At 41.9% G+C, this 21678-nt stretch overlaps 1 protein-coding gene across 8 annotated transcripts in view; it reads right to left on the reverse strand.

The window, feature by feature from the left end:
- The window catches only part of RALGPS1 (Ral GEF with PH domain and SH3 binding motif 1), a 965034-nt gene that overhangs the window by 111504 nt on the left and 831852 nt on the right, over positions 1 to 21678 (reverse strand). For 7 of the 8 annotated variants that reach the window (XM_029614239.1, XM_029614238.1, XM_029614237.1 and 4 more), the window contains 2 exons: positions 9347 to 9473; positions 6698 to 6849 (listed from right to left, as the gene is read on the reverse strand). The exons of the other annotated variant lie outside the window; for it this stretch is intronic. In XM_029614239.1, coding sequence (XP_029470099.1) covers positions 6698 to 6849; positions 9347 to 9473 — 279 coding nt within the window. The remainder of the gene's footprint in view (positions 1 to 6697; positions 6850 to 9346; positions 9474 to 21678) is intronic. 8 annotated transcript variants of the gene reach the window in all.

The following is a 21678-nucleotide window of genomic DNA, read 5'->3' on the forward strand; positions in this document are numbered from 1 at the left end:
CAGGCCTCTCGCAACGGTACACCACTCTCCAAGGTCACATCTTAGCTTCTGAGACAAAAACTCACAGAACGAAGCTTGGATGTGGCTATGGAAGCATCTGTGTATATTGTTTCACCTTCTTCCAATGAGAAGAAAAGCCACAGACTTCCAGAGGTTAGGGAAGGAAAAGCTGACGAGAATATTCTTAGTAAGAGTTCATGTTGCCAAAAGACCAAGGGTTACAAATGCCTATTACACAAATGAGCGCACAATATTTTATGGTTCTGTGCTGAATTTCAGGACAAACTGGATGACCTTTAAATAGTGAAAATAACTCTGTGACATTGGAAAATGCAACCTAGTCTTTACTACTGCCTCAGAAATCAATATATATTATCAACGAAGGAAATGACAGGAATGGGGTAATTAGGTTTTGTTTGTCAAACAAAAATACTCTCTTACAGTATTTTTCTGCTTTCATGATTTGTATTCAATTAGCTTCCCTTGGTTCAGCTTTAGAAGGCAATATTCAAAAGATATTACAAAGCTAAATGCATGTTTACCCACATAACTCCGTATCTACCTGTGAAAATCTCAGGCTGTACGACGGTGTGTGCACGTTTACCTCTGCCAAAAAGGGACAGGGCTGGGGCCATCACTGTAAAGGACATGGGGGGATTTCATTTTAAAATCCCTGCAGGTACTTTACCCCATTTACTGTATATTTATAGCCCACGTTTCAAAACTGCCCGCGTGATACGATTTGCAAGCATAAGTGGGCCCACAAAGATTTATGCTCGCATTTTATAAATTGTGTGCCAGGAGCCACACAGTTTAATAACATACAGGCCGATTCAGAAAAATGCGCGGGAGAACTGGCGAACGCCCGCTCTCCCGGCGCGCGCACAGGCCACTCTCCTGGGCACGCGATTCAGGAGGGTGGCCTATGCAAATTAGGGCCCGCAGTAAAAGAGGCGCTAGGCACACTAGCGCGTCCCTAGCGCCTCTTTTTTGACGGAAGCGGCGGCTGTCAGTGGGTTTGACAGCCGACGCTCAATTTTGCCGGCGTCGGTTCTCAAACCCGCTGACAGCCACGGGTTCGGTAAACAGATGCCAGCAAAATTGAGCGTCCGGTTTTCAACCCACGAAACGCAGGCCGATTTTAAATTTTTTATTTTTTAATTATTTTAAACTTTTAGGACCTCCGACTTAATATCGCCATGATATTAAGTCGGAGGGTGCACAGAAAAGCAGTTTTTACTGCTTTTCTGTGCACTTCCCCGGCGCCGGCAGAAATTAATGCCTACCTTTGGGTAGGCGCTAATTTCTGAAAGTAAAATGTGCAGCTTGGCTGCACATTTTACTTTCATTACTTTCAGTATTGTACTGTATCGGCCCGTTAGTAAATGACAGCAGATAAAACTCAAATGGTTCATCCAAGTTGCTTGGGCGCTCCGTGCAGGTAACAGCTAAAGTCCACAGAAGGTTACCCCTTTTTTCATTTCCAGCCTCTATAATTTATGCCATACCCTTTTGAATTCCATTCCCATTCTTGATTCTATGCATCCACTGGCCTTTCTCTGTAGAAATATTTCCTGACATAGTTCCTGAGTCTATCTCCTTGGAGTTTTAGATCATGACCCCTGGTTCTAAAGTTCATAAAATACCACGTATTTCTATCCTTAAAGTATGCATGTACGTTTCAGTACTTGCATATATTTGTAATGCAAGAACACGCCTGCTTTTTCTATCCATTTTAGAAAAATACACACAGATATTCTACACACCTAATAATTGTAACAATGCACGCATAATAACCCAGAAATGAATGTGGAGGTAAGTATTTTATAAAGCATGCACGTACTCCACTTCTAAAAATTCTTACTTGAGTATACTAGGAATCAGCAGTTTGACAATACCCCCACCAGTTCACCCTGACCTTCACTAATTCACCTAGATCCTCCAGCAGGTCATCCTGAATCCCCACCAGACCTCCCACCCAAAAATTACAGAGAAAAGAACGGATTTCAACTGTGCATGAAAAGTAGCAAGGGTAAAAGTGTGTGGACAACTTTGGTAATGTATGCATAGTCAAAGGTGAATTCTAAAAGCCTGGCGCGTGCATTAATTAGGGGCTTTACGACTAAGTCAGGCTCACACGCGCCGAGTGGATTTTAAAAGCCCTCCAGATTCGTGCGTATCTCCTGCAGCACGCATATAATCCAAAGATTTAAAAAAAAAAAGGGGCGGGGAATGGTCTTGGTGGGGCATGGGCATTTCACGGTGTGAACCAGATATGTGCACATAAATATTTACGCATCCCCGCACATGCCGAGGTCTCCTGCCATGTTAATTTACTTCTGCTATGGTTGACGTGTAAGTTAAAAATGAAAGAAATATAGGCAGATCTGCAGGGTTTTAAGAGTTGGGGATAACTGTGGGGAGTAAATTGGGGGTGTTTGGAGGACTCTCTTAACTGGGAGAACTGGGGATGAACTGGTAAAACTGGGAATGGCATCGGCACGCACCCCTTTTAAAATCCCCTGATTTACGCAGTAAAAGCAGGATTTATGTGCACATGCACGCACCCACTTAAAATTCGGTGCACACATGTACGCAATGCCAGGCTATTTTATAATATGTGCATGAAAGTTATAAAATGGCCATGTCTCAGGGTGAGGGCTGGTGTATGTGCACAAATTTGTGCCCGCATGCCGGTTTGAAAGTTCCTGTCCTGTGTCCATATTTCCGAACCCCACCCTGAAATGCCCCTAAACTGCCCCTTTTTTCCCCTGTTAAAATTAGTGTGATACTGCAAGTATACATTTGCTTTCAAGGTTTATAAAATAGAAGCATATACTTGCAACTTATGCGAGTATATGCTAATTGTACGCAAGCAAACCCCTCCATAACTCTTTTAAAATTACCTCAATAATCTGCAGAGTATGTGGGTACATAAATATTGGTATTCTCCAAAGCCTCCTGAATTTTCAAAGGGACATTGCATTGGAAAATCCACTTGCAGGTGGATTTTCCATAGGTTTTTGAAAATTATCCCCTTAGGGCTTGATTTTCAAAGGACTGTGCATATATGAAACCCTGTTTTATGCACATTAAGTGGTGCTCTGAAAATCAATTAGGGGTAGTGCGGTGTTACAGTACACACGCAAACCCTGTTTTGCGCATACGTTTACCCACACTAGCTAGAGGCATTTGGGGGGGAGGGGGGCGGGAGGGGTGCACTTGAGGCAGGCAATGCATTTACAAGCATACCTTAAATTTTCAAAAGTATGTACATAAATGTACAAGCAGAAAATTATACCTGCTCAGAGTAGGTGTAACTTTCTGCGCACATATGTATGCATGTAGATGGACAACCTGCACATTTTCAAAGTAGACTTATTTGTATAAGTCCTAATTGAAAATATGGGTTAAAATCTCCAAGAACAAAGTAGCAGACTTTAGCCTTATACAGTTATGAATTTACCCTGCCTATGTACTGTGCAGACTACTACAAAGTTGCAGATTTCTGTGTAAGCCTGTGAGCAGTTCCACCAAATTGCCTGGGGGTGTCCACAAAAATCTGAAGCATTTTGACAGGAGTAAAAGTGATCCAAATTTATTTGACTATATATCTCTATCTGGGACCTGAAAATGCATGTCTTTTTAAGATCTTTCCCATGTGGTGCAATTGATTAATAATAAAGTAAACAGATCTTGTTTACTTACTAATGCTGTGTTAAAACACCACCATATTGGTGCTGTGTAACCATGTTAAGTATCTTTAAGTAGTGTGATCATATTGTTCCATGCCAAAATGAACAGGCTGATCCGGTCCTGCTTTCACTCCATTGCATGCATGGAGATGTTGTTCTGATTTTCCTAAGAAAAATGTCACTTTTATTGCCATGCATTCTAGATGTGAAGCTAATACAGTCATCTTAACAGTAAGGTAATTAATGGCATCTGATCTGTCCCCTGCAATTCAGGCAAAACCCTCCTGGTACTGTGAGAACACAGTGGATGTGACTGGCACAATATGGCTCTAATTTTCTAAATGGAGCAGTTTATCTAAGAGAAGCATGCCACCAAGGCTGGAAAATTATTTCATTTTGAAAAGAAAATATTAGAAAAATGAAAATAAGCAAATACGCGTGATGGAGATAAAGTTAAGTAACACTGTAGGGTCATTTCTGTTCTTGAATGAGTGCACTGGACCTCATACAACACTGTGCATGTGGGTCTAACAGATGTGTACATATGCAAAGTAATCTTTGCATGAAAAAAATTAGAGAGAACATTGACTACCATCAGCTCATACTGGAAGTTAAGGGCCATGTTTGGTCTTCTCAAGCACATAACCTGAGACAAAGAAGATTGAATAAAGAGTACTTTTTCTCATGGATTCGCTTAGTCTAATACCATTAAGCTGTACCAATAGCCGCCTTCCATGTATAACCAAGAGGTGCTTATATTTTGTTGAAGAAATTACAAACAAGATGGTGCATGAGACTACAAAACCTCCCATATGATCAGACAGGAAGTATCACGAAGTGCTATTAAATTAAATTAGTTTACTTATTTTGTTCCAGCGGTTTTCTTCTGCTCCTTTGGGCTTTCAGCTCAACGAGAGCAGACCTCTACTGTGCCTCAGCATTGTGAGAATTCATTTGCAACTACCTGGGGTATTTCCCCATTCGGAACCCTCCCACTCTCATCTAGCCTAACCACTGCAGCAATGGTCCTTCACCAGAACCTACAGACTGCACCCTGAATGCATGCACCCTGTGTCTGCTGAGATGCCCTTCACTTAGGGGCTGCAAACAAAGTGCCATTTTGGTCCTGACCACAGGACGGAGCACAGCATCTGCATCTTAATGAAGCTAATGCAGGCTATTATAAACTGACTGGGGCATTTTGATCAGACTTCTGCACTGGAGGTTTAAGCTGTCTCAAACTATGAAAATAACTTTTTTTTTAAATTTAATAACTTTGAAGCTTGAAGCATGGTTTCAAACTAGTTTCAAAGGAATTATGGAGAAGGTTAAATTAAGATTTTACTTTAATAATATTCTTTTTTCTCCTCTTTCCCTTTAGGACACTATCAGACATAAAATTGAAGGTCTACGCATTTAAGTGAACAAATGTGCCAACCACATTACTTCATTCAGGACATTTGTCATTCATTTCCAGCACTGAAAACAGCTGCTGTGAGATCCATTCCAACAATGACTGCATGGATTTTTAAATTCTTGTGTATAAAGATCCCTAGATTGCTATGGCTGTGCAGATGGATGACTCAAAATAAAGCAAAATTATTACAATCTTGCTTTAATTATTCTTGTGGGTAACAGGGGAATACAAAATCTGCTGCTGATTTCATGGCCAAGTGACCCACTCCCGTCAGCAGCAAAATAATCATTTTGATCACTATGATAGACTGCGAAGTATATTAGACTGAGAGGGATCACAAATTCAAATTTGTCTACTACTTCATCGGGTTTTAGGTGCTTTCCTGCCTTATTAGTAAACAGAGCACTGCAGTCTTCACCTTGCCTCTTCTCCGTCGCTATATTTCTATTGCCAAAATCAAAACATGAGATTGCTTAAAGATCCAGAAGTAAGAAGGTGTTGAGGTGGCACTGGCATGATTCAGTGCACTTATAATGGCTGCAGGCAGGTGAAGTGCCTGTTATGGGATAAGTGAAATCTTGCCTGGGGGTTTGGCAATATGAACTGCTCTAGTCCTCTCTGCCACCCTGCTCAAAACTATAGATTAGAAGAGCCTTCGGAACAACTCATCATAAAGAAGAAGACTAATGCTATGCCCATATCAAATGCTTCCCCTGTTTGCGAGAAATACTTCTTTTTCTGAAGTGCCAACTCTGGTTGTTGTCATGGAGGACAGAACAACTGTGTCGTAGGACAATGAGATAACACATTATGTGACTAATTCACAACTGCTTTATTCTGATTCTGTGCCTAGGGGAGAAACCATTTGCCAGATGGGGAACTTGTAAACACAGATCAAAAGTAATGCATTTACCGTCTCAGTTTTGAGTGAGATCTTTTTCGAAATACAGTAAGCGCAAGCCGATGAGTCCATAAAGAGCAAAGACCTGTTGGTGAAATTACCTGCATCATTCTCACCACTTTTCTCTCTAAGCTGTGCGCATGTGAGTGCACACACAAGACAGGATCCCTGCGTGCACAGCAAAGCATAGTGCACACAAGAAATCCCAATATCAGTTGCATTATGCTGGCTCATAGTTCACAAACTGAACTTGGCTTATAAAAGGTTTCACAAAAAAATTTTTGGCACACACAGTCTTTCAGAAATTTGAGGACACATTGATTCTCACTGAAAGAGTGATTAAGAATTTTCAATATCGTTCTGGCATTTGTCTGTCTATCCAACAGATATAACATATAACAATTACCGAGTTGTGTTATAAATGTAAGATCACTTGAAGATTGTAGGAACCTGTGATCTATGACAGCTATTGCATGTGTATCATCTCCCTGTCTCTCCAAAAAATCTAAAATTCCTTAAAGCTGGAATTTTAAGGAGGGAGAAAAAATATTCTCCATCGTTTGATCTCTTTATACTTCTGTTGGGCTATGGACACTGTCTTCCTCAAAGATTACAGGGTAGACAGCAGAGCATGAAACAGTCTTTTCATATTGTGCATTAAATAAAATAAAAGTTTCTTCTTACCTATAGAAATTCCATTGGTAAACACAGAGTTTAGTGTGTGATTCCTGACAGGACTGTGAGACTCTAGAACACTGTCATCCAGCAGGTGGCGTGGTTTCTCTGATGGAAATGTTGCACTTTTACTTTCAACAACACTGAACTGACACATCACGCTAGATAAAATGGAAGAGAAGAAATCAAGAGTCCTTACAATCTAATCAGAATCATTAATTTTCCAGATTTCCACCCATTTGCTAAGAAGCAGCACTTCATAAGGTAAGTTATGAGATGGCCTACGTGCATTGGGAACGCACGGGGGGCATAGTCAAGCATATTCAGCTGCTTCAGAAGTATGGTCGCCCCAGAACCAACCCGAACCTTAGAGGTACTACAGTACTTTACCTATACAGAATGACTTGGCCCAGTCCTCTGTAAAGTCATATTATTTATGACCTATATGCTCACACTGTAATACTGTTACAGGTTAGGAGGTTCATTACCCAGACTGAACTGGAGTGTTGCACTGCTTTGGAAATCATCAATTAATGATCACATGACATACACTGGCTTGCTACTTCAAAGTTATATAATTAAACATGCATTCAAACTGCACCACAGTGACATGTCACAGAGCAGTATGGAAAGAGGGGTACATGGTACTCTTTCACTGAAAAGACAGTGATTTATCACTTCAGTCCGTCCTGGGGAGTCAACTTGCTAGAGGGCATATAGCAACTCCCAGGAACACTTGTCTTTGACTCTTCTTTAAAAAGCCAATATAAATTAAATTTTAAACCTCTTGCTGAGTTGAAGTGTTCTTGTTGCCCTGGCTTTGAGTCCAGAAATTATTGACAGTTCATGTATCCAAGGCATGCTAATTAATGTATTTATGGGGGATATAAATGCCTTATTTATACTTTTAACTTAAAAACTCATAAGGGTAATAATTAATAAAAGGCTCTTGAATCAATACTTTTCTCCTTTGATTTATTCTCCTTGTCTGCACTATTCAGTGGTGACCACACACCCACTCTCACATAATTTAATTATGAATCAGTATTAGGTTATCATATTACCGAATGCATAACTCAAGAAGAGGGCTGATGAACGCAGACAATCAAACTATGCGGAGGTCTGTAGGAATCTGTGAGTGCCCATGTATGCCTGGAAATTTGCTGTTCTTTAATGGTGTGAAGAGTGCATTAGAGCGAGGATACTCAAAACTGGGGAAAACTAAATGTTCCTACTTGTGGTGGAAGTGCTGAATGAACTTATCTTTGTTTCTTGGTTCTCATACTGAGGAGATCTGAGACCACCCTTAGTCACTGTAGATATTTTCATGGACCTCTTCCAGGTAAGTACAACAGTGGCATGTTAATTCAATTATTTTATTGGCCTGGTTTTAGAATTATCCAGAGATGATAATGTACATAAGCTTTTGAGACCATGCACATCACTTCTTTAGATGCCAAACTGTTCTTCAGACAATTGAAAGTGAGTTTCTGCATGGTAATTTGTGACTTACTGCGTTAAAAGAAAGTCGCAGACACTTTGTACAAGTCAATATTTTGAAAAGTGCACAAAGCAAGTTGCAACAGCCATAGGTTTCAATTATTAATTTGACTGCTGAATCCTTTAAACGGTTAATCTGCAGTTCCCCAGATGCAATTGTGTCCAAAGCAGTGCCCAAAATTACCCCATGGAGCTTGTAATCTGATTGGTTTATGTAGATTGTATGCAATGCCAACAAAGACCAATCAGATCCAGTGAGAGGGAGGTAAGTTGTCAGTCTCCTGGTAACAGGGCTGCTCCCAAATGTCACAGGAATTACAGGATAGCCACTTAAAGAATTAAAAAAACTGAATGACCACTGCTTACCACGTGTACTTTTCAAAAACTGTACAATAAAGTATGACTTTCAGTCTCAATGGATGTTCTAATAGGTAACAAGTACCTCCCATATTAAATTATCTTATTATCACTAAATCTTGTGACAATTAACCTATATTACTATTGGAGCTGCTTAACAAGCAGCCTTGGGGTAGCATGAGATATGAGGCAAAACTGAGTGTTTTTAATTACCAGGAAATCCATTTTCAGTGTATAAAGTAGCTGAATTTCCTTAAGGATTTGATGTTACAGTTTTTTTTGTAAAAGCAGCTCAATCATAAAAAAAAAGTAAAACCATAAAACCTCAGATATGAACAATATTGATGCTTAAAAATAAATCTTCCACGGTTCCTTTTAATTCCCCCAAAGGATTGTGAGGCACCTTGTAACAATCCAATTATAAAGAACCTTGGGGAGGCATCAAAACACACATTAGATTCAGTGGAAACTGAGAGGAACTTCTGAGCTGTGAAACTGTATATCTTAAAACTTCCTTCTTTGCTGGTTCAGCAACACTGTCTCAAATGGACAGTGCACAGAATGGCCAATCCAAATCAACAGAAAAATGCCTAAGCACCTCTTTCTTTCTCTTTCATCGGGAAATCAGGAGATATGACAATGAAAGCCTAGGTGTATTGCAGCAGAATCAGTTAACAACTGGTCTTCAGTCTAAGGAGTATTGTAGGCGTATTTTTTATTTTAAAAATATCAGTTTTAATAACTGTAATTCTGGGTCAACTCACAAAGATATCAATGGATGAATAATAGCTGTGCACCCACTTGTTTCCCAGGCTGTGACTCTTCCTATGTCTGGATACAGGAGGAGTCGGAAGACTGGCTGCCATTGAAGCATCTGGACAGGTTGGTCTCCTGCTGAATCTCACTGTTGTCGACACCTCTGACGGACCTAGCAATAGAGACCAACTAATACTGATGTGCAGGTAATGGAAACTATTGTTGCTTTCCCTAACAGGTATTGGAATATTAAGGAGTTATCTTCTTTTTAGGGGAAAATGTCAAAGGTAGAGGCCATGGCTTAAAATGACTGATCTACCAAAATGTGAATAGATAAATAGATGCATTGATAGAGACTGAGCACAGCTAATTCATTTGCCAGTTATTTCAAAGTAAAACATGAACATATTACTTAGTAGGTAGCATAGATGAAGATGTGAACAGCAATATCTTCCATGAAGCTTTAAGCATTATGGGTGAATTATGCTGCTGTCATGCTTTTTGTCAATCAAAACCTACTGCACGCTAGTGACCCAGATTTCAAAACACATATAAAGCATAAAAAGCTTAAAGGAGAAAAAGGAGAACATGCTGAAGCACAATATAAAAAAAAACCATTTACTTTTTGCTAAAAATAACTCAGTATGTAAGAAATAAGCAGATTTCAACCAAAATTAGAATGAGGAGCCTGGCAGATGAAGGAAAAAAGGTTAAAGAGATAGTCTGCAGGCAAAGGTGACTGTCCCAGCATGCCGGACGGCCAGTAGTTCTCAACCTGCTCTTTGTGAAACATCTGGCTGGTCTGCTTTTCTGAATATCCACAACAAATATGCAGGAGGCCTCAATTGTATGCAAATCTATCTCATGCATATAACCCCCTTTTATACCCTTTTCCCTGTCCTTAAACCCTACCTTCCCATTAGCAACCACTGCTAGACTATATATAGTTGCCTTTCTGAACATGTAATTTGTAATGCCATATATAGTGTCTTCTGTATGTAGTAGTTAAAGATAATGTATATTGTATATAGTGCTTTTTGGAGTGTATAATTTATATAGTGGGCCAGATCTTAAAATCTACGCCCAATTTTATAACACGCACGCGCTGCCACGCGCATGTTATAAAATCCAGGCTCGACGCGCGTAAGGGGGTGCGCTCACGTGCACCTTGCGCGTGCCGAGCCCATGGGGAGCCCCGATGGTTTTCCCCGTTTCCTCCAAGGTCGCTCCGAAATCGGAGCGGCCTCGGAGGGAACTTTTTTTCGGCCACCCCCCCACCTTCCCCTCCCTTCCCCTATCTAACCCACCCTCCAGCCCTAACTAAATCATCCCCCCTACTTTTATTTCAAAAGTTACGCCTGTGCACGCCAGCTCGCCATCCCCCAGCATAGGCCGTTGTGCTGGGGGATTTGTCCCCGCCCCCGGACCGCTCCCAGACCCACCCCCTTCCTGAAGCCCCGGGACATATGCGCGTTCCAGGGCTTGCGTGTGCCACCGAGCCTATGCAAAATAGGCTCGGAGCGCGCAGGGGAAGATTTTCTCAGGTTATGCGCGTAGCCTTTGAAAATCTGCCCCATAATGTATAAGGTTATTCACAGTGTATAAGGTTATACACAGTCCCTTTTTGAGTGTATAATTTGCAATGTTACATATTATGTTCTTTGGTTGTTTTTCCATCAGGTACTGTTCCTATTCTCCTCTTCCTCTTTTTCCCCTCTCTTCTCTCGCCCCTTCTCTCTTCCTAGCTGCAACCCTCCGCCCACCCTGGTTTTTTGTATTTTCCTCCTTCAGTTATATTGTAAACCAGCATGATGTACCCACGAATGTCGGTATATAAAAGTTAATAAATTAATAAATAAATAGATTAGGGCAGTGGTTCTCAACCTTTTTCCCATCATGACACACCTGACAGATCATGCTCACACCTGTGACAGTCTGATCATTACAATTCATGGCGGAAATAAAAAAAATAAATGTCCAGTATTATTTTTATTGTTAAGAATGACATAAGGGAAAGACAAGTACTCTGTCTGAACAGAAACTGCATAAATAGTAAACATCCTATACCAAAACAGCACCAATTTCCAGCACTCAAACAGTAACCACCTTACCTAAGAAAAGGCAACACTGAAAATATTACACCAGGCCTTAAGACACAAATGCACCTTCTATTAGGAAAATGGACCAAGCCAGGCTGCTATAGACTACACAGTAACAACACACCAGCAGAGAACCTCACCTCAGTCACATGTGCTGATCCTCACTAACAAAGGACAAAGAGACCATAAAGCATAATTAAAAACATGCAGACAAAAACTGAACTGGAAACTGCAACAAGCCAGAGAGACTGTATGCAGTGTAACAAAGGAAAAAGAGAAACATTACCAGTCCTCAAAAGAAATCAAGAAATATAAAATCAATAGCAGTAAAATCATACTAACAAAAAGAACAGATTATTTCAAAATAGCTGATGAATGGAATATCTAATAATTAAAATCTCATATAAAAAATGTCTAGATACCAATAAAATATTTCAAAATAGCAGACACTAAGACCCAAATATGAAAAATAAGGATTAAAAAATGCTTTGCTCTGCATACCTAGGAACATTTGATATCTAGGTGCCCTGAGATTGTTTTGAATTCGCAGGAGGGATGGTTTACTTGTAACTTTCTCCTCTTTCTGTCACACACAAGCTCTCCCTCACACTGGTTCTCAATCACACACATATACAAATTGCTTTCTCTCTCACTTACATAGGCCCTCAATCATGCACATATACACATGCTTTTTTTCTCAAAATTATATAGGCTCTTAATCACACATTTACACACTTGCTGTCTCTTTCTCTCACACACATAGGGGCGGATTTTCAGAGCCCTGCTCGCCGGTGAGCCTATTTTACATAGGCCTACCGGCGTGCACAGAGCCCCGGGACTCGCGTAAGTCCCGGGGTTCTCCGAGGGGGGCGTGTCGGGGCGGGCCCGGTCGTCGCGGCGTTTCGGGGGCGTGTCGGCAGTGTTTTGGGGGCGGGTACGGGGGCGTGGCTACGGCCCGGGGCGGTCCGGGGGCGTGGCCGCGCCCTCCGTACCCGCCCCCAGGTCGCGGCCCGGCGCGCGGGGATTTACTTCTCCGGGGATTTACGCCTCCCGGAGAAAGGTAAGGGGGGGGGGGGTGTAGACAGGGCCGGGCGGGTGGGTTAGGTAGAGGAAGGGAGGGGAAGGTGAGGGGAGGGCCTTGGAGGGAACGGGGGTAGGCTGCGCGGCTCGGCGCGCGCCGGCTATACAAAATCGATAGCCTTGCGCGCGCCGATCCAGGTTTTTAGCAGATATGCGCGGCTCCGCGCGTATCTACTAAAATCCAGCGTACTTTTGTTTGCGCCTGGAGCGCAAACAAAAGTAGGCCTATTCGCGGAGTCTGAAAATCCGCCCCATAGACTCTCATTCACAAAGTTACACACATGTTCTCTCTTTCTCTCACTTACACACAGGCTCTCAGTCACATACTCGCATGTTCTCTCACCTACACTGGCTCTCAATCCCACACAGACACACATGCTTTCTCTCTTACTTATACACACAGGCTCTTAATCATACATAGACATGATCTCTCTCACTTACACATACAGGTTCTCAATCATACACTTACATTCGTGCTCTGTCTCTCACATACAAAGGCTCTCAATCCCACACACATACAAACAGATTTTTTTTTAAGTAATTACATTTTGTTTGTAATCTGTTTTTATTGTCAAACCAGAAAAACAATACAGTAAACAGAACAAATTCAAATGACAGGCCGCAACCAGTGTGCAGCATCAATATCAAAAGCATGATAGTTTAGCAATGCCTAAGTGATATTACTCAAGAGGATACAGTTGTGTAATAGTTATAGAGCAGAGTAATAGCACAATGTCACATAACAGAACTTAGCAAATCGTAGCAATCTTAGCAACCCCGCCCACCCCCCTCCCACCCCTACTGGAAACCTGGTCCAAATACACATACTCAATGTACTTTGTACATATTAGGGAGCAATGTCAATTGGGTGGTTGATAACTATGATATAGGTACTAAGGCAAGGAGTCTGTATAGAAAAAAAAGGAATATCATCGAAGCTTGAGGAGTAAGACCACAAAGAAACAGGCATACACATGGTAATCGTTAACTGTAGCTGTAAAAGCTGTGACCATTATGTGGGATTTTGCTCTTCTAACCATTTCTGAAAAGGTGCCCATATGGCCCGGAAGGATGGTAGACTATTCCAATGTATAGCAGTGAGTCTACCTAATTGATAATAAGAAAATAGCCGGTGTTGTACTTTGGCTAAATTTGGTACTTTCACTTGTTTCCAGTTCAATGCTATCTCTATACTTGCCGCAATAAATACTTGCAAAACCAGCTTGTGTGTGTGTGTTATATTCTGTCATAGGGAAGCCTAGTAACACATGCCAAGGCTTCGCATCACAAGATAATTGAAGCATCTCTGTAATCCACTGAAACACCGTGTGCCAAAAGCCTCGAACACGGGGGCAAGTCCACCAAATATGATAATAAGTGCCTTGTTCACCACAACCCCGCCAGCAATGGTCTGATACAGTTAGAAAGAATCTGTGAAGCTTGACCGGTGTATAGTGCCATCGGTAGAGCATTTTATAGCAGTTTTCTTGAAGCCCAGCATTTTTAATCACACACTTACACATACAGGCTCTCAATCCCTCACATATATGCTGTCTCTCTCTCTCTCACACATACACTCACACACACACATACACAGGATCTCAAACACATATGCTTGCTCATTCACACACTCTTTCTCTCCCCCCACTGAACTAGCAACAGCAGCAGCCTCCTCCACTTCCAACACTAGTGGCAGCAGCAACCTCCTCCTCCTCCTCCTCCACTTCCAGCCCTCGCAGCCTCGAGAAAGGACTCCCATCCGCCCAGGGGGCTGACGTTGTTCCTCTTTTGCTCTGCGCCATGCTGCTCATCTTCGGGCCAATGCTGCATGCACTAGCATGGTCTCTTCTTCCCACATGCATGGCCGCTGCATATCACTTCCTCTTCCGGGTCATGTGGGACAGAGGGGGGGGGGGGTAAGGGAAGAAGAGACCATGCTGGTGCCGTTGACTACAGCTCTCCTGCCGCGTTCCACCCAGGCTATCAGCATTTTAAGCCCGGGCGGAGAATGAGTTCCTATTTCACTGGGGCAGGGGGAGCAGCTGGGTCAGCGGGGGACCGGGAAGTGTGGCGATACACCTGGGTGTGCTTGGCGACACATTGGTGTGTCGCGACACACCGGTTGAGAGCCGCTGCATTAGGGATATTCTGACCTGTTTGTGGCCCTTGAGGACTGGAAGTGAATACCGCTGCTCTAAAGAATGACTGCCAACACTTCCAGCAATGGAGTTACCAGATCATGCAGCTGGCATATGTTCAAACCACTGTGTTGCTTTAAACTGGAAAGTTACTGAAACGAAGCTGTAATTTCATTTTAAATATTGTTTTTTTCCTTCCCTAGCATGATATCTCTATCACAATAACACAAAGTTTATAAAATAATTTGGAAACCATAGTATAAGTCATTAGTTCCCAAACCTGTCTTCAAGGACCACCAGTTGGATGGATTTTCAAGATATCCTCAATGAACATTCAAGAAATAAATTTGCCTGCATTGCTTCCACTGTATACAAATATATCACATGAATACTCATTGTGGAAATCCTGACTGAATGAGGGTCCCTGAGGACCAGTCTGGGAACCACTAATATAAGTGATGACATCATGGTGTCCTGCCCCGTGTTCTCGTTCATTCATTCAGCCTATGACATCCTCAGCCATATGACACTGTTGCAGGCGAAAGAGGCCTGGAGGTACAGGTCCATTTATATGTTCAAAATCCTGAATTATCGATTTCATCACAGTACAGGGCTAAGCAGTGAAAAATATGTGCTGGGGAAAGTTGGAGAGCTCGCCAAAATCTTGTGTATAACCAGATGTAAATACTGGGTATATTCTGTGAGAAGACCTTCCACTAGAAATCTTGAAAATATTTACAGCAGGTTTTTTCTGCCAGAGCATAACACATTACAGTGCTATAAAATATAAATATATTTTCCTGCTGGTTTAATCATTAGCAATGAATAAAACACATGGTTTGAATTTGTTGTCCTACCTTACTCAACTCTAAACAATTTGCTAGTGCTGAGCGATGGCATCAATCAGGGAAGCACATCCTGCCCTGCGGCTGGAAATACTCAGATGAATGTGATGAGGACTTCTCTCTCAGGCACGTAAGCCCAGTGCAATGGACGATTTCCATGGCTTCCCTGGTTAGCAGCACTAGGGCTCTAGTGTCTGCCGTTCCAAACAACTGGTGGGGGGCATCTGCCAGACATCAGTGCCAGTGGCTTGCAAAGTTCTTCTCCTATCCATTTACTCTGGGTTTATGCACAGTTTAACGCTTTCCCCATTCTGCAGTGACTAAGCTTTGACGGGACATTGGGAAATGCCAATGACATTCATGCAATGATTTTCAAGGGACCTTGGAATCTAACACCATCCCGTGCAGTCACAAATAAGTGTACTTAAAAAAAAAATAATTATATGTATATGTATATATATTTTTTTTTAAGAAAATGAAATATTACTACCTGTTTCACAAAATTAATGTATTTCTATAAAAGTTATCTATGTTGTATACTTATAGGGTGAGTTGAGTAATATCCAATACCTTCATTTTGGCCTCTCCCCATAATTTCCCTAGCTCTTTGATCAACATGTTTCTAGAGACTTGGGAGAGAAAATGTGTCTTTTAAAAGGGTAATTTTATAATTACTTGCATAGTGGTAAAGTTTGCGTGTACCTTGTATATGCAGAGTTTACCAAGATTTTTCAAAGCAAAACTGTACACATAAATTTGCTTTGAAAATCCTCCCTTAATTGGTTCGGTACACACTGACTTCAATGCACGCAAAGGTACACCTGCTCCAAGCAGAGTATAATGTGTCCGTGTTCACTTACAGGGAGACTTTTGAAAATACACAACTCTGTACGTAAATGCTATCTTTAGCCCAGCCCCATTCTCTGAAATGCATAAAAGTACATGCAAAATTGGGTTACATGCATACTTTTATGTGCACAGCCTCCACATAGATTTTCAAAGCACCACTTATGCAAACATAAAAGAGAGCGTTTTATGCACATAAACAGCTCTGAAAATCAAGCCATAAGCGTACTACAGGAAAATTCTTTCTAGAGAGTTTATCAGCCTACAATGTCCTTGTTCACCATATTAGGAATATGCAATACCACACCTATGTCAAAAACTGATTATTCTATAAGTATATGCCATACCAGCTCATATTTCATCTAATATTTTAAAAGTGACTTGCCCATCATTCAGTATCTGACATACTGAACTATCTCATGGCCCCATGATCATTTTGCTTTTTTCAATATTTCCCATACAATTAAGTTTATAACACATACTAGGCCAGGTGATCTAAAGCACAGACACCAAATGGGTGCACCTCCCAAATAGTTCTGGCCCACTTCTGTACTTTATCTGGAATGCAAAAGAATTGCATTGTTCATCAGACATAGCCAGCACTGGTTTAAAATGTCAACAGACATGGATGTGAAGATGAACAATGAAATGATGCTGTTTCCTGTGGTACCAAGTGCTGAAAAGTCTACAGTTCTAGGATCTGACTGAAAAATTACAATGCAGAATCTCACCAGCCTGTTTTATTTTTATAATATATGTTATTCATGAATACCACCAGCAAGATACAGTGCCATAGAGAGAAACCAGCAACATAATTTATAAAAGTATAGGATATGACCACAGATAAGGACTGGAACGCCTATCCAGTCCACCTAACTTACCTTGTTTTGCAGTGCCATAGACTGGTGGTTCCCAGCCCACATGTGGAACACACCCAACCGGCTCAGGCCACAGGACATCTGCAATTAACATTGGTAAGTCACACCCACACAAACTGGAGATCCAGTGGGACTGGGCTGGAAACACTGCTATATATCATAGTTGATCTCTGGTTTTCTCATCAGTTATTCATTAAATATATCATGTTTTTTGTTTGCTGAATGATACATGGTGCCTTATTGATAATTGCAAGGACTGTATTTCAGAAACAGGCCTTTTTCTTTTGGCCTAGGAGTTTCCTTCTGCTCCCCTGGGCCTCCAGTATAACTGTCTTCACTTGCAATTACCCAGGGGTTTTGTTTTTTTTTCACTCTTATTTTTATTTCCCCCCTCCCAACTTAGCCCAGCCATTGCAGTGGTGATCTTCGGCCAGGAGTGGAAACTGGCTCGCGTAGACCCTAAGTTTGGCCACTAATTGTCACGATAGAGCAATGGCTGGAACTCTCTTCCTGCAGGCCTCTACATCATCCCCAGGCCCAACTGACCTGGGGATCTGACATTGGGCCTGGGCATATCAAACCTAGGATCTTCACATGGCAGGGTGCAGCACCAAGCCCACCCACTGCAAAAGCTGGACTGATACAAAGACAACAGGAAAAAGCAAAACAAGAAAAAGAGGACACTGGCTTTGGATGAAGAAACCTCATCTGGCACAAGAAAATGCTACAATTGAGCAAAAGGGCTTCCATTTGTGGTTTGTGCTACTTGCTTCTGTGCTCCCTTTAAAAATGTTTAGCTTTATTCCAATCCGCTTTTGTGCTCAACATGTTTTTCCAATACACCAGCAACAGCCTTTCAGTTCCTGAGTGTTTGTCCAAGCTATAACTTGTTTATCAAATGAATGAGAATTTATGATACTTAACACGCTTGGTGTATGAGTCATTCTGGCATGCAAAGCAAAAGAAAGATTTTGCATTTAAAGGTCAAGTAAATTTCCAAAAGATTGCACATTAGCTCAAGCTATGATTTAAACTGGAAACGTGTGCATGGTGCATCCTCTGAGAAAAAAATGACCTTAGCAAGAATAATAAATGTGGTTGAAATGAAGGAAATGGGCAAATTCAGGTTTTAAAATTCTGCATTAATAGAACACTCAGCAATAATTTCCAGAGCTGTTTATGGTACAGCTTTGAAATGGACCACAGTGATGCCCTGGATGCAGGTATAAGGTGTGCATAGTAAATTTAGGATTTATTAGTATCCTAGAATGAGAAAAAGAAGGTGGGGCCACAGCTGGCTCCATCGATGAGCTCATCTATTGCATGCGAATCACTGATTCTTCCAGGTCTGGGAGTCCTAACATATTTCTGCGTCTACTCTGTTGCAAAACAATTCTGTGCATACACTGTTTTCAGTTTTTGGTAGGAAAAGAACATTTTCAGTCTAAGCAACTTACATTTAAGGTAATAATAGTACTTGATATACCTATATTAAGGTAATTTCAGTAGTCATTACACATGAATTATTAATGCTAATTTTCTATACAAGAAACACCATTATCAAGCCACTACAAAAACCAAGGCTAGCAGACTGTTATACCATATTTAGAAATCAAAATACTTAAGTGTATTAATGCTGCATTATTTAACACATTATTTAACAAAATTAAATCCTTCAGCTACCCAAACCAATCAAGTGCAAAGCTTCCAGCGAGTAAACATTCTTTCCCCAAGATTTCAACACTCCAATGACAGATGGAGGTGAAATACCATGGTGTCCTTTATAGTGGTCCCTCTGCAAAAACTGGCCAGCAGGGGTGGGGGAAGGAGGTGAATGTTAGGGAAAGAAAGCAATGCTGCACGTTACCCCTATAAGGTAACTGATATTTTAAAACTGGACCCAAGATGTTTTTCATGAGCATTCAGTTATCTAGTGCAGCAACCCATGTAAAGGCGGGGGTGGAAGGGAAATAGAACCAAAAGGTTACTAAAGGCCAAGAGTAACAGATAAGTATGAGGAAAAAAAAAAGTGTGAAAGCTTGCTGGGCAGACTGGATGGGCCATTTGGTCTTCTTCTGCCGTCATTTCTATGTTTCTATGTAAAGCAGAACACATATAAAAGTTTACCAATTGCATGTCAATTCTAAAGCATCAGTACACTGGGGTTTGGTGGCAAGTCATAGTGGCAGAGTTATGACAGATATAAAAGATGCTAGGAAAACCAGAGATCCTCAGGCTGCTTCTTTGTAGTAAGCAGTATAGCTCATTAATCAAAGGCTATGCCATTGAGCAGGAAGATGTGTGGATTTGCAACATGGTCTGTGGAATTCGACTAATTCTACCTGAAGGACGTTCCCTTCCTGTGGATGGCGGTGTGAAGGATGGATTATGTTCTGTTTCAATTTTAGAGGGGCAGGTAGATCTATAGCAGTGACAGGGGAGTGGAGAAGAGGGTTTTGCTTTTCAAAAAAAAAAAGCAATTTGGATTTATTTCCCCTTTTACTTTTAATATTTTGACTGTAAAACAGCAGGTTGGCATGCTCTAAAGTTTCAATTCATATTTTATCAATATATTTTGCAAACAAAGATGATTTTTAAAAAACCCTAGATTAACAATATTTATGTTCATTAAATCTTTGCTCAAAGCGGGGCCTGTTATGGCCGCTGGCTGCGGCAAACCGCGACCGGGGCCGACTGCGGCCGGGACCGGTGACTCACCCGCGGCATCGGGGGAACCCGGAGGGCCCTGCTGGTGCAGGGAGCTCCCTCAGACGTTCTTCTCGCGGCCTCGGCCGCTGCCCGGGCCAGCCGCGAAGCCCAGCGGGGCTGAGATGACTCCTCCTCCTTCCTGGCTGACTTAGGGCCGCGTGCGCGGCTGAAGAACAGATTTAAAGGGGCCACGACAGGAAATGTCGTGGCTCCCTTCTGAGGCTGCTTCCTCCTTTTCCGGGTATTTAAGGCAAGGTCTGCCTCTCAGACCTTGCCTTGGTATTGAGGCTCAGTTCCTGGTTTCCTGTTTGGTGTGCTGGATTCGCTTCTCGTCCCGCTTCTGCTCTGCTCCCCGTTGGATTGATTCTGGGGCTCCTGACCTTGGACTGGTGGTGGTGACTTCTCTGGCTTCGACGTGGACTGACTCTGGACCCTTCTCCCTCTTGTTCCTGGATTGGCTTCGGACCATTCTCCCGTCTGCTCCTGGACCGGCTGCCGACCTCTCTCCGGACTTTGACCCTTGGATTCGACTGGGACTATTCTTTAAGTATACTCCCCGATCTCTTATGACCTGCAGGAGGCGCCTGCATCCAGATCATCTTCATTCTTCAGGGAGTCTCCTAAGTCCCAGCGGCCGGGCCCCTAAGGGCTCCTCCTGGGGGGGTCATGAGCTTCCAGGGTGAAGTCTTCAGCTCCGCTTCTTCAACAGGCCTTGCCCTCCGACAGTAGAGACCGAGAAGGGTTTACTCCCTTCCTGGTAGCGCTGATTCTACTTCGGAACAGGGGTCCACTTTCCAGATCACAACAGGGCCCACTATTCAAATGTTTTCCTATTTGTACCACATCTGAATAAGGCTAACGTGAATTTTCAAAGGAGTTACACACGCACTAATTTTCAAAAACTATTTACCTGCATTAAATGCACTTAATGCAGATAAAACGTATTGATAATTCAATGGCATAAACTGTAGCAATTTTCAAAAGCCCACTTACATGAGTAAAGTGCATTTACACATGTGAAACCCAGTTTTAGGTGTGTAAATGCTTTTGAAAATCAAGTCCTTAATTTTCAAAAGCATGTGGCTAGACGCATGAAATTGTGAGAAAGATATCAGAAAATAGGACCCACCCTATTAAGCTTGCCAATGTATCAAAGATAATCCCATTAGTTCCTTTTAATTGTCCTCCATTAGCACATTTTTCAAAATTATATCTAAAGAAAACATTTGTTAGTACTGTGATCCAGTTCCAGACACAGGGATGTCCCAGTGGTGGCACTGCGGGATTCAATATGAGACCTGGATTTTCCCAGGCCCAGCATCTGCCTCTCAGTGTAAAGGCAACAGAGGCAGGAGAGGATCCCAGTCATTACGCAGCAGTAACACCTGTTGGCCAGGCCCAGGGCACATGCAAGCCTGATACTAAATGGAGTTACACTCTGTGGCTCTCTGACCAAGATCTGTCACTGCAATGGCTGGGTTATCGAAGGACTAGAAAGTGGGATAAAAAATCATAATAATAAAAGAAAAAAAAAAGAGACACTCACCAGAAACTTACCACTGCAACTTGGTTGGATACTGCTAAAGTGAAACAGCAAAATCAATTTATATTAGCCTACCACTATAAAGCCCTAAAGAATAATCTAGCAAAACTACTTGGATCATCTTTCAGTCGTTACGACTTGCAGTGTCCCTAAGAAAGGTATTTTTGCCAAGTCATGTCATATTTTCCAATAACACTTCCAAATTAACTAATACAGCATTTACAATCCAGAACAAGAGC

This window comes from Rhinatrema bivittatum, chromosome 8 (genome assembly GCF_901001135.1).
Source record: "Rhinatrema bivittatum chromosome 8, aRhiBiv1.1, whole genome shotgun sequence".
Lineage (NCBI taxonomy): Eukaryota > Metazoa > Chordata > Amphibia > Gymnophiona > Rhinatrematidae > Rhinatrema > Rhinatrema bivittatum.